Raw genomic sequence first — 14183 nt, 5'->3', positions numbered from 1 at the left:
CAAGGTGTATATACACTATTATTTATATCTAATTTTGCATGATATTATTCCACTTTTACTTCTGTGTTATAACAATGTTTAGGAGGAAAAACATATTAAAGGAGCTGTAAAGTCCTAAAGTGTAAAACTGTCATTCAGCATAACTGTCTTTATCATAGTGTTTATCATAAAATGTTTTAAAAAAAATACAATCATTAAATATTACATAGGAAGGGATTTTTTTTTTTTAGAAGTCGGACATTTGCGTGATGCTGACTCTACCCTGTTCCCAAAATTCCCCTTTTCCACTTTTACTTTACTGAAGTGAGCTTCCTTTCACAGTTAATATATTAAGGGTATAGGAGATAATATACCGGGGATATGTCATCAGTGAAAAGGGGTGAATGTTGCTTTAGCTAAAGGAAAACACACTCTGGTTGCTCACAAAAATCTGCCATTGTAGGACGGTGGCCTGAATATTTGCAGCAATTATTTTTTAAAGTGTTTCATCTCAAGTCTATAAGGAAGAATGCATCTGAATCACTATGCAGATGAGGTCTCGTGGGTCACAGCCAATTAACATAATGTGCTTTTTATAGCATTTCATATTCATTTGGGGTGAGAAAATGATTCATAAAGAACAGCAGCATCTACTGTTTTTTTTTTAAATGTGCTAGAAAAATTCTGCAGCTTTTATTTTATTATCTAATTTTCAGTCCCTGTCTCATTCTATTGACTAATCTTGGCTCTGTACTCTTTTTTTTTAAATATCTAATGATACAAACTAAGGTGCTTTCACACATTCTTTTTTTTTCAGAAAAAGCACTGAGCAATGTTCGTCCTGCTATGAAAAAACAAGGCTCAGGCTCCCAAGAGGCGCAACAGAAAATCGTTCACTCTATCGTCTGGAGATCACAAGTACGACGCCACAGACATCCGTGACCGTGAGACAACGGAGCAAAATTGGCTGTGCTCTCTTGGTGGGAGGGATGCCATACTCTCTCTCCTGTCAATCACAGCAACACTAGCCAATCGTGTTCATCTGTGAGCTCATGCATGCGGAAGAGGGTGGATGGCGCTTTCCTCCGTGTTTGTTACGCTGCCCTGTGATGCAGCATGAGCAGCAGCGTGAAAAGATGCAGTCGGCTGGCTTCACGTGTCGCAAAGGAAGCACGTGTTAGCCTTTAGCCTCCCTGGTTGGTAGCTGCCGATACACACACCACTGTAATCATATCAATATTCGTACCAGATCTAGCTAGTATCAGCTAACTCTGTAGATTAGATTAGATTTATTATTTTCAGTAATAAAGATCTTTGGAGGCAGAAAATCAAGAGGATCTGAGCAGCTTATGAGACATGACTGTATTCATCACAGTTAAAATTCAACGTTACATCACATACCGGTGAAGATTCCAAAAAAAAAAAACATATATATATATATATATATATATATAGTGATTCTTATTAAAGAATAGTTATATTGCAACACTGGAATATTGGCAATGAAATATTTTCAATTTGTCATAAACCACCTTCTAGTCGCTCACTAACAAGTCTAATTTTGTCCTCCATGTTTGTTTTTCTTATTTGTCCCCCTAAATTGTGGCCTGACTGGGAATGGACAGGAGGCAAAAAAAAAACCTTAAATGTCACTGTGCGTTTTTCTGAAAAGAAAATCTTAAAGAAAAAAATGACTTCAGACACAATAATTGAACTACTCTAAAATAATCAGTGAACACCATATGCATGCTTGTGAGTTCAAACAAACAGCTACCAGAGTTTTTTTCCTTCATTTCAGTTCAGTTCTCAGCTTTAAAACTAAAAAGGAAATACTTCTAATTTGGCAGTATGTCTGAATTTAACATCAAAGAACTGTACAAATAAAACAGATCCATCCACAGTCTCTCCCTTGTTTATGAGTAGGTTACAAAAATCTCTATTAGCAGCGTTTTCTGAAAGTGCCAACCCTCCTTGTAGTCACATTCTATGTTTAAAAAAAATGCTAGGTGTGAAAGCAGGCTTATATGCCCTTCGTTTTCCCTCTGAACTCTTAATAGATGCGTAAGCAAAGGAAATGACAGAGGTTGCCCTGGAGTCAAACACCAGAGAGCCAGCAAAGAAAGAAAGAGAGACAGAGAGAGAGAGAGAGAGAGAGAGAGAGAGAGAGAGAGAGAGAGAGAGACAGAGGGAGAGAGAGAGAGAGAGAGAATGGGGATCGGCAGGGGTCAGCACGTTCAGGATGGACTGAATGAACAGCTGTAGGGACTGTTCTTCCTCTTCTAAGCAGCAGTACAATGCAACACTTCACAGTCTAAACAGACGTGGGTGTGCGGAGGAGAGACCTGCGCAAACACAAAGCTGTGAGTGGACAGGAAGTAGCTCACGCCTGAGACTGAGCAGCTCTCAGAATGCACCACTGCGTCATTATGTAATGCTGTCTGCACATTTTAATCAATATGTGCACACTGTTGTACGAGTGGTCACGCAACACAGCGAGCAGGGTCTGTGAACCTGACTCACGATATCTAGTAACCAGAGTTTACCTAGCATTAAGAGAGAGGTGCAGATGTTATCACAACGACCAGCTGTCTTGCTCCTTCTCTCACCACTACCACCACCCACCCTTTCTCTCTCTATCTCACACACACACACACACACACAACACACAAAACAGCTCTCCCAGCAACCCCTATTAGCTGTTGTGTGCTCACAGATATACAGCTCCCTCTGTTCAACCTGTCACATTTTATATGTGTTATAAACCTGCACATTCTAATGAAATACAGCACATATGACTCGGATTAATGTTCCTGAACGAGTAATCGGCTGTGCTGAATCTGCATCAGCTGCTGTTTCGCTCTGTTGCTCTATTTGCCGGGTGAATTAAGCGCACTAGGACTGTATGATCTCTCCTCTTCATATTCCACTCTCACACACAGGACTGGAGATTTAACCCCCTACTCACTCACGCTCCCTTGGGGCTCTCGCCTCTGATTTCACGACCCACTTTCAATCTGTCTCAGAGGATTTCTTGTCTGTCCTCTTAAAAAGACAGCCAGCTTTTTATTCGGTAGAGCTGAATAGTCACATGTGGTTATTTGTGACTGGTGTAGTAAATCTGATTATCAGAGATAATACAAAAACCTTCTGAGACTTGACTAATCAGAAAATAGGAGAAGGCATAAGTCAGGCACATTCCAACTTTTTTTTTTCTTCTGAAATGCTACAGTGCCCAAAATCGTAAAACAAACCCCATCAACCAGAGGCATCTCAGAAAGGAAAGGATGCTGAACTATGACCAGTTTCTCTCAGGTTACAGAAGGATATCTGCAGCACAGTGTGGCTCACTATGCTAGCAACCAAACCTGTGAATGAATTAGACAGGACAGCACGATGAAATTTGGAAAAAAAAAAAAAAGAAAAAAAATTAATAATAATAATAATAATAATAATAATAATAATAATAATAATTGCAACAGCTTTGCTGTCACTGTTTAAATACAATGAAATACCATGCTTTAAAAATGGGAATGGTCAAATATACTGTAAATATAAAACACATAGAAAACACATAAATAAGATCTTTGCGTGTGTTTGAATCTCAAAGCAATTCCCAGAAGCACTGGGGCAACTATCAAGAAAAACCTAGTAGGCAAAGAGACAAAAGAGAATTTTACCACAAAATCCCTAGTGTACATGTTGATCACTCCATTCCAACTACATAAATAACAAGAACAAATAATAAACAGCACGCTCTATTTGGTATCAAAGAACACTTGGTTCAGGAAGTCACAGTCCACCTAGTTAAAGTCTGCACAATTAAAAGTAACTGCTACCAGTAGCAAATGCACGTCTTTCACATCCCACATCCTTTTCCCTTCAGTGATTTTTTTTATTCACATTTGCTCTGACTGCTGCTTTAGCTAAGAAAGCACTAAAGCTTTTTAGGTTTCCTGTTTGCCCCTAATGGGCAAAAATCAAGGCTACAGTTACAGTATAGCCTAGATGTTGGCATCTCTGAAAGAAGAGAAAATCTAAAACTGAAATTGAGAATAACACTGATTAAAGAAGGTGAGGTGTGTTGAAAATACAATAGGAATGTAAAATAAGAGTGTAGACGTGAGTGAGTGTTCTGTCCATAAATTATGTGAGTGAAAGCTATTCAGACAGGATTAAATTTCCAATTTTACAGGTGCTACTCTACGATTTTTATTTCCTCTTGGATCGGCCATGTCGGTGTTTTACAGGCCGAATTACCTACTGTTTTGTTTTTTTTTTGCCATACTCAGCAGTCATCTGATAATTTTACTTCTATCCAGATACACAAGTCAATGATTTTCTATGCAGATGTCACCTTGCATTGGAAAAAAAAGATGCTGACTGCTGCTACTTGCCGTATTTAGTCTCGTAGCATGCGTATCAGTGACCCTCCCCTAGATATTAAACACTTCCCGAAATAAAAAATGGATGCTTGAGAAAAGGCACTCAGCCATGTTCTTGGTCTGGGTGGTAAAATCTCGAGTACGCACAAGAAAGAAAATAAAACAATTAAGAAAAGAGAGATCCTGCAGGCTGATTAAAGGAGACACTATAATGGCAGCTACAGGTATAAAGCCTTATTTTATATTCACATGACCATATGACCACATGACACAAACATCCAGGCTCATAGAAAATACAACCTGCTAGAAACTCACTCCTCCTGTGGTAATTTTTTTGCTGTCCAGATGTGAGAGTCTGATCACTGAGGAGACGTATAAAAAAAATCGTTAGAGACGTACCCCTGATAAACGAATCCAAACCAAATAGGGCTTTTGTTTTTATTTGAACGTTGTCCACGTCTGAGGCGTTGATGTGTGGTAAATCTCAAAGATAAAATCAGTAACATAATTCATTTTCTCATCATTACAACTTAGAAATTATATCATTTTCTCTTAAGCTAGCAGAAACTGCAGTGCAGGACTGACACATTCACAGTGACACCACTCTGTAATTTGGATTTTAATGTAGAAATTCCCCAATGCACAATTATTATGGCAAAATTATTAACAGAAAACAAACTTCCAGAAAACATGTACATCCACTGTTCAGCTCTTCATGCTGATTTCACACCACTACTTTCATCACGTAAAACATGGCGTAACTTTTAGTGCTATTTGGTGCTATTTGAAGAACCACATGTGTGGAGTTTTTTTGGTTTGTAATAAAACTGAAAAAAAATTACACACTGTTTTCAGTTTAATCCTCAACCAATTGCTTCCAATTCAGTTCCTATGGCTGCTTTTATATTTATAGATCCCATATCACTGCATAGCAGGAGGACAGTAAATCCTCCATATGACCCGCTGTGTTGTATATCAAAGTTATATTCTTGGTAATTGGTTTAAGGGGTATCCACTGAGCCGCTGTAGTGTGTGTTCTGGTGTGAGATACTGTCCTGCAACGCTGGTTGTGTAACCTTGCCCTTGTGAAGCAATGAGAGGGATAAGACAGAGGATGCTCGAATTAGCCCTATGGAATCCAAGGACAGAACACACACACTCAGTGAGCTAGGCTTCTATAACATGCTGAGTCATTACGCACATCTCTTCACTTAAGCACAAGCAGCTATGCGAAAATACTGTGGCTCTGACAAAATTGAGACGCAGATGTACATTAAGATGTGTTTCCATGAGAAGTAAAGATTTCCAGAAGTTTCCTAAATGAGAATTACTAAATGAGTCCATGTACAAGTTCCTGGTTTGTGTATCCACTGCACTGCTAGATCCTACTATTAACAGAACATTCCAGGGAATGGCAAAAGCACGGGAGCATCACAAATGTGATACTGAAGTCAATGATGTTTATTGGGTTTGTTTGTTTGTTGTACAAATATGGTGCTAACCTTACTGTATATTGTTATATTTGATGTCCATGAAATTTCACATTTTGAGCCATTAATTCAAATGGAATTTGGAAATATTGGATGCTGGAAACGTTTCGCTTTGTTAGTCATATGGCGTCACCTCTAAAACAAGCTTTAGTGATCACAGACAAATGCGGTTCTTTAAATGGCAGAGTGTTGTTTATTCTGTGAAGCTTGTGTTTGACCAGTTAGTGGTGTTCAGCATGCCAAGATTTACTGCAATACTTCCTGGTCTGCTAAAGCATCTACTTTGGAGCAGGAAATAAAAAGAGTCATAGAAGGGGTGTTCTGGATATAGCCATATGTCTTCAGATGTAAAATTATATAACAGCTGAACATTTAATTTGGGGGGATTTTACAGGAGTGAAACCTGACGTGGGCTTCAGCTGTTGTAGCCCATCCACCTCAAGCTTTGATGTATTGTGTGCTCTAAGATGCTTTTCCGCTCATCATGGTCGTAAATAGTGGTTATTTGAGTTACAGTAGCCTTCCTGTCAGTGTGAAACAGTCTCTGATAGCTTTACAGCAACAAGGACAACTTCCCACTTGCGGAATAATGTATTTTCAGAAATCATAGTCATGAAATTATTATGACAAACCAGTAAATGCATACAGCTAATAGTCAGACCTACATAGTGTATGGGAAATAATGTCACATTCTAGTGTGTCTAGTTTTCCAGGCTGTTTCTATCCTTCTATCCAAGACCGCACTCATGGAATATGCATGATACCCATATGCTTTCTGTGCCTGCTATTCATACTCTCAGTCATCTACAATTTTACTCTCGTGTGAATAATTCAATCATAGTGCTTTACGTAGCTTTTCCTGTATGACACCTGGTGCACTATCCATTTTTCAAAGCCAGTATCTAAATCTGCAGTGATTAGACACTTAGTAAGTAGGGAGTAAAACATGACAGGGTGTGCTGTTATAGGAAAATAATCAACAGTGCAGTGTGATGCTTGATTATTTTCCTATAACAACATGCACCAAAGTGTTTTACAGTATATTTATCTTATACCACAGTAAATGAGAATGACACATACTTTTTATCCATTTATAGTTACACGTAATGTTGTGTAACATTCGCAAAAAAGTTAGTTCTTGTTATCATTTTTGTTATAGCAGCTATAAACAGCTATAAACAAAAAAAAAAACAGACAAAAAAAACAGAATATGTTATTATGAATCTGCACAAAGCAAATTCCTTCATCTTGATGACTTTCCTGTGGTGGAAAACAAAGGTTATAGTTTTGCCGCTGACTGTTACCACGCACTGACCCTTGAGACTCATTTAATTACATTTAATTAGTAACATTTAATTACAGAAAGCTTCACCATATCAACAGTTATATGCTGTTCTTTGGTAAATAGCAATACATCTTTTAAATACATTCATTATTGCTTTAGATTATGTGGTGTGCCCACTATACATGTCCTTGTGTAAGCTGTTACTATAGAAACGTATTAGAAATAGATAACATATTAGAAATATTGCATTTATATTAACCTTGCAGCCTGAACTATTGTAGAGCTGCTGGTATAGAAAATTAATCAACAACTTCTGACCAATCAGATTTGAGAATTCGAAATAGCTATGATATAACACTTAACACAGAGCGTGAAACACTTGGACACAACCATGTCTCTCAGTGCTCTTATCAGTTATCAACTTGTCTGATTTATCTCTCCTGTGGGCTCTCTGCTAAGGCTGATTTCATAGAAAGGCAATCTGCTTGCACAGAATGAATTCTGGGTAAGGTATTCCTCAGAGAGCTAGCAGGGAGATTTATTATCGCTCTTGTGCTGTGCTAAATGCAACACTTTTAATGCTAACACAATATAATCTCAATCTATTATAGAATCAAAAGCACTTTAAAGGAGTCATGTGTAATTGACAGTCTATTTAAAAGGGCAACTGCTTTATGGTCAACAAAGTTCTGGAACCTTCTGAGGAACCAAATAGTACAAGAACTATCCTGAACAAGGAAGCACACAGTTCCTGGATGAATTCCTCTTCCACTGCACTGTAGCATGCAGGACCAAATGTGAAATGACTGAAGTGACACAAACTGTGCAACAGTTACTTCACTTCAGCATGCAGCAAAAGCAGACATGAAGGGGGTTGAGATCGAAATTGTTGTTCTTTATTGTTTTGACTGACCACTGACCACAAATGTTCCTCTCTGAGAGCTGTTCTGTAGGGATTCTATATAAAACAATCTGTAGTAATCGCTGGTTTGGCTTTAAAATGGCTGATTGAGTCAAACACAAGCTTCACAGAATGACTCAATCAGCCATTTTAAAGCCAAACCAGCGATTTGAAATGACGTTCAAATTCGTCCCAAATGGCTGAGTATTATGAAGGGGGACCCTTCACGGTTTTTACAGTGAAGGCTGTAGATTTTGGTACATGATAACTTTAGAATTGTTTTAGTTCCTGCTTCAATTCTAAAGTTCACCCTTCACTGTAAAAACCCTGAAGGGTCCCCCTTCATAGTACTCAGCCATTTGGGATGAATTTGAACGTCATTTCATAAAGTATACACCAGTGTAAGAACAGGTATTGCAATTTAATAATAACTAAATGGACTAAGCAACAAAAACGTGTCCATGCTCGTCAAATTCATTTCTGTGCTGCTGTTTGATCCGATTTTCTAAATTTACAGAGGTACACAAATACTAACTGTGTGAAGCGGGTTTGCTAATGTGCCGAGAAAAACCTGAAATCACTGCCAGAAGCAATGTATTCTTAATAAATATCACTTTTCAGATGTCACTTTCCTGATAGTCAGCAGCAATATTAATAATGTTGAAATTAATATTATATGTTGTATTATATATTAATGTTGATTAATGTTTTTTATGACAAATCACAAAATAACTACTAACAAAATGCTCCAATGTTGTGAAGTGAAGTCTCCAAGGACACTAAAGCCTCGTGTGTATTGTTAAAATCATCCCAATCCCAAACCTTGGGCTAATGGACGTTTTTTGTGCTGGAAATAGTAATGCTGTCAATTCATTTACATGTATATTTTACATTTACAGCATTTCAATGTCATTAGTGTTTATGTATGAGAATGGGATTAAATCAGGAGTGGACAAATCAGTAGCAGGGACACCCAGGACAAGCAGATCTTGTCCTGGGTGTCCCTGCTACTGATTTGTCCACTCCTGATTTAATCCCATTCTCATCCAGTGGACAAGAAGGTTCAACAACCAAAAAAAAAAAACTACTACTTACTGACTTTCCTATAAAAAAGTTTTCATTTGGTTTGTAGCTAAGTCTAAGTCTAAAAGTAAGACATTTCATGGTGATGTAATGCACATCAGTGCTGTAACTAATCCCACCACCTGCTGCACTACACACATCAGCCAAGACGTGTTCTGGCTGACGGACTCATGAAAACGCAAGTTTGTGAAAACACTGAATGGCTAAGGGAGCAAAATAAAATCCAGCTCAAAGCCATCAGCACAACATGCATTCACTTTGTAGCTTTAAACATATCAAGAGAAAATAGAGATGCTAGACAGAAGAGTATGCAAGAACAGAACACCACAGTTCATAACCAAAACACTGGCCAACAACTTGCTGACTTTTTGTCGAGGACACAAACAAGATGTCCTACATGATCTCTTACTCTGTATTAATGCTCTTAACTAGCAAACAAGCTCACCATACATTATTAGATTACGTTAGCTACCACTCTGGAACTTTTCTTTGCTAGGTACAAAGCTCTAGCTAAGCTCTTGGATGAAAAATGCTCCACGTCTCACAGAGACACAATCTGAAATGTCTTCCTCATTCAAGTCCATACTTTTTCTCTCTTCCTCTAATAAATCCTGTAGTAAATTAGCCCTGTCAATTTTTACAAAAGGTGCTCAAGAGTAATCAATGGAGAGTAGACTACATTCACAGCATGGGGTAAACAAAGGAACAGACTCAACTGAAGAATCAACATTTTGTCATAATCTAAAATTTCTCCAAAACAAAAGAAATGGCACCCCCATGTCATGTTCTTCTGTTCTCAACCTTACACCCATTAATCGGGCAACTGTAGCTGGTGAGCTGGTAGAGAGCTTCAAGTATCTTGGACTCACATTTAACAACAAAAATCATTTTTAAGTCCATTCTTATGTACTGTTCAGCCTCCTTGTTCACCAACACAAACACACACACACCAAGGTTACTATAATTCGCTCCAAAATAACAGGTTTTCCCATTTGCAACACCACTGACCTTAACAACACAGCCATCCTATGAAGAGCACATCTAAAATCTCAATGTCCTGAACAGTCATACTTGCATTAGTTTGTTACATCTGTAATATTAGCTCTTAAAAAAACACCTCTGACCCCAAAATGATCTCATAGCCTACACACATGGTTCTCAAAGTGTTGTTCAGGGACGCCTAGGGGTCCGGGAGCCATAGCCAGGGGGTCAGTGTTATTGTTATGAATAATGTCAACTGGAATCTTGGAATGTCGAGTTGAATTTGATTGGTTTTCTCAATTCTACATGAATTAGGTATGATTCAGTAAAGCGACAGATCCAAGCAGCTGGCTCAAACAGTTCCTTAGACCAATCTTATGGCAATTTTCTTCAGTTTCCCACTCACAACTTTAGTTCCTACCTGCAAGTAGTTCCCATTTACTTATATGTGTATTTTCACCTTATCCTATCATATACAACCTCTCATTAAATATGTATAGAAACATTATGAAGTAAAATAAAGCCTGGAAAGAAGTAGCAGAGATTGTTGGTGTCTCTGGTGTGTGTACATAGCTAGCACATTTAGCTTTCTGTGCTAATTTGCTAATGAAGCTTGTATGAAGCCTAGCACATAACAAGCAATTTTCACACTGCCTACAGCATTATTTAATTTGTGTTTAACTAGTTAGCTTTAGAAGCTGTATATTGCTACTATTCTGCTACAAACACTGGACAGTGCACTATTGGGAATGTAAGGTTAGTCACAAGCCTAGAAATGTTGGGATTCCAAATAACAAGAGGATACTGGGACTGCTCCCCAACAATTTCTCACTTAAAGTCCCCTTGAGAGCAATGATCTGATACTGTATGTTGACGTATTTCCTTTTGAAACAGGAAGTCAGAGTGACGGCATGTTGAAGTGCTTGACAGATTTAAACAAGCATGCGAGAAAACACCCCTGCTGAATCTAAATAAACTTGACAGTAGCTTAGAGATCTAGCTAAATATGGAGAGCAGCGAAGAGTTTAACAACAGCATTTTTTTCAACTGTGGAGGGTTTCTCACCGCCACCTTCACCCATGTCCATCGACCTGAATGAGGACGATATCCAAATGATGAGTTGCCATGTGTTTTTGGAATTATGCTGTACATGTTTGAACCAAGGTCTATGGAGAACTGCAGGGTCATCACCAGGAACCATCTGATAAGATTGAATGGCAGGCTTATAGCTAAACAGTTAGAGTTAATTACATATTATGCTACTTGATAAAATATTACTTACTCTTACAAGCCCTGATGGGGTATAAGGACGGAATGGCATTCTCGATCAGTCTGAGGCAGCGAGATATTCTGGCATTCAACAGCCCTACATTGGTAAAACAGTCCTCTGAAAAGTGCTTGTCACATAACCATAAGGAACTTTCAGCCTCTTTCAAGTGAATAAACTCCAACCATCTCTTTGTCAGCCAAGGGATGGTTAGAAAAGGGAATAGTGTGCTGGAAGATGCATAGCCAAAAACGTACTGACAAACCATCTTTGCTGCTAGTGAGCTGCTACTGTAGAGCAAGACCCGCCCCCACTTACCAGAAAGCATTTAATTGGGCGAACAAGACAAGTTCAGGATGAATCGTTAAAAATTTTTACAATTATTTTCCCTTTTGGGAAAGAGGGAAAGAGGACTCTTGATCTCAAGATTGTGGGTTCGAGACCCAGGCTGGGTGCCATCCCCACAGGCTAGTGCACTCTCAGTGCCGGTCCCAAGCCCGGATAAATGGGGAGGGTTGCGTCAGGAAGGGCATCTGGTGTAAAACCTGTGCCAAAGGAAGGTGATCTGCTGTGGTGATTCCTAATGGGAGCAGCTAAAAGAACAACAAGAACATCAAGAACAACAAATTTTGAAGTGATGAACTATAAAATTTAAATATCTCCAAAACTATTTTTGTATTTTTTCTAGACATACTATAGTATTGGTGTGTCCATATCACTATGGCTCTGAAACACCTGTTTTGCACTTTTAGACCCATTTCATGGCCACTGAGCCCCCTGAATCTTCCCTCTTTTACAGCACTGTTAATGTGTGCACATTAACACACACATTGACACCCTGTGAGATGGTGTAAAAAATTAGCTTTAGTAAGACTGGGCTTGTTTTGTTCTTAGATCAGGGGTGTCCAGTCTTACCTGAAAAAGGCCGGTGTGAGTGCAGGTTTGCATTCCAACCAAGCAGAAGCCACACCTGAGTATACTGAGTATAAGACAGGATCAACTGATTAAACAGGTGGAATCAGGTGTGGCTCCTGCTTGATTGGAATGAAACCCTGCATCCACACTAACCCTTTGTGGATATAAGATTGGACACCCCTGTATTAGATGGAAACCCCTTCCGATTCGCTCGTGCATGCGAATCGATTCTCCTTGTTCAAAAAGAACCGATGCGTTTCGGGAATCATCCATTTCTGACGCTTTGTAGCGCGTGCAATAAACAGGAGGCAAGAGAGCAAATGCACCGCCATCATCACTCCTAATGAACATTAACCAGCACATTAATCCAGTGCACATCACTAATAAAGGCGTGGAGGTGCTCACTGCGCAAAAAAGCAACGCATTTCAAACAAACCGAATCCATCTGCACGAACACAGTACAACACAAAGCAGACTCCAAATCCATCATGTCCACGACTGTACCATGTGTAACTCGTAAGGATTATAACTAAATCATAAGCATATGTACAGCCAGGTTGGTGCATTATAGCCACTGCATTCATAATAATAAAGGGCTTCCAGGTGGGTACATAATTCACTGCTGAAAATGTCACATGCAAGAAATATTAAAATAATACAGAGAGAGGTGAAAACATGCCTATACACCTATACACTTTGATGAACTGGATATGAAATTGAAGATGTTTATGATCTGATCTCTTAATGCAGTACATTATATAGGGCTAGAATATTTCTTTATAAAGGATGTTGACTGCAATTCCAAGGCCTCGGGTCCATAAGGGAGGGGTTAAAGGCATCATTTCTGTAAGGATGCTTGCTATATGTGGATGCTTGATCTCAGGGCTGATGGGAGGAAAGGCCACATCGACGGTGTGTTATATTATTCCTGAATTAACTCGCATATTAGACACTGCATGATGCATGAACAGACAAATAAGGGGAGCGGAAATAGCAGGCATCAGAGAGATGCGCATTTTGTGCGTCGCTCTTCCATCCACCACCTGCACCATTCCGCCATTTATCCTCAGCATCCGGGGGAGGAAACAAAAAAAGGAGCTTAATTATAATTTTTTTTTTTTTTTTTTTTTTTACAAATTTTACACCATGTGATGCAGAGGATTCATGCCATGTAACATATCAAACCTATCACACTGGTGATCTCTTATTATCACTATCACTATCCTTATTACCGGGGTGAGGCTTAGCTGAAATGTGAATGTTAATCCTCTACTTCCCTGCATCAGCACCAAGAGCACATCAGTGCTACCTGATCTTCGATTTCTGAATCGCAAAGATAATACTGAATTGAATGTCATTATTCTGTAGTCAGTTCCAGGGCTACAAGGAAACGCCGCATCATTCGTGCGTTCTTGTCTTTCCAAAATACGGGCGTTTCTCTATTTCTCTGTACATCAAAGCAGAGAGACTGTCGTTTTGTTTTGTTTTTCTAAGGATCTGTTTGTGTCCTGTCTGTCTGAATAACAGGAAATATCTCAGCTTCCCTGATTCAATCCACACCACTATTTAACAGCATCCATGGAAGCGGCCACCAAAATGCGCATGAAGGAGCGCGGAGGACGCGCACGTCCGCACCACCTCCAACGCATCTGATTTAAGAAGATAGATAGATAGACAGATAGATAGATAGATTGAAGGAAATGAATGCATAGCTACTTACTTTCTCCAACCACCGCCTTTAATCCAATGGGTGCCATGATGCTCTTGCTGAACACTAACGCGATATTCCGCTCTCTGCCTCTCCTCCCTTCTCCTCCTGCACTCTATTGCGCTCCTGCGTTTGTGTGTCAGAGAGAGAGAGAGTGTGTGTGTGTGTGTGTGTGTGTGTGCGTGGATAGGC

At 39.2% G+C, this 14183-nt stretch overlaps 1 protein-coding gene across 2 annotated transcripts in view; it reads right to left on the bottom strand.

Moving 5' to 3' along the window:
* stxbp1a (syntaxin binding protein 1a) overlaps nucleotides 1-14183 on the bottom strand; it is a 38068-nt gene extending 23885 nt beyond the window's left edge. The window contains exon 1 of one of the 2 annotated variants that reach the window (XR_003403621.3): nucleotides 14004-14183. Coding sequence is in view for 1 of the 2 variants with exons in the window: in XM_026928990.3 (XP_026784791.1) it covers nucleotides 14004-14040 (37 nt within the window). In the remaining variant the exon portion in view is untranslated. The remainder of the gene's footprint in view (nucleotides 1-14003) is intronic. The other variant, XM_026928990.3, reaches the window with a different exon arrangement.

Source organism: Pangasianodon hypophthalmus, chromosome 15 (genome assembly GCF_027358585.1).
Source record: "Pangasianodon hypophthalmus isolate fPanHyp1 chromosome 15, fPanHyp1.pri, whole genome shotgun sequence".
Taxonomy (NCBI): Eukaryota; Metazoa; Chordata; class Actinopteri; order Siluriformes; family Pangasiidae; genus Pangasianodon; species Pangasianodon hypophthalmus.
Note: the sequence above shows the minus strand (reverse complement) of the source record. Positions and strands in the feature narration are given on the sequence as shown.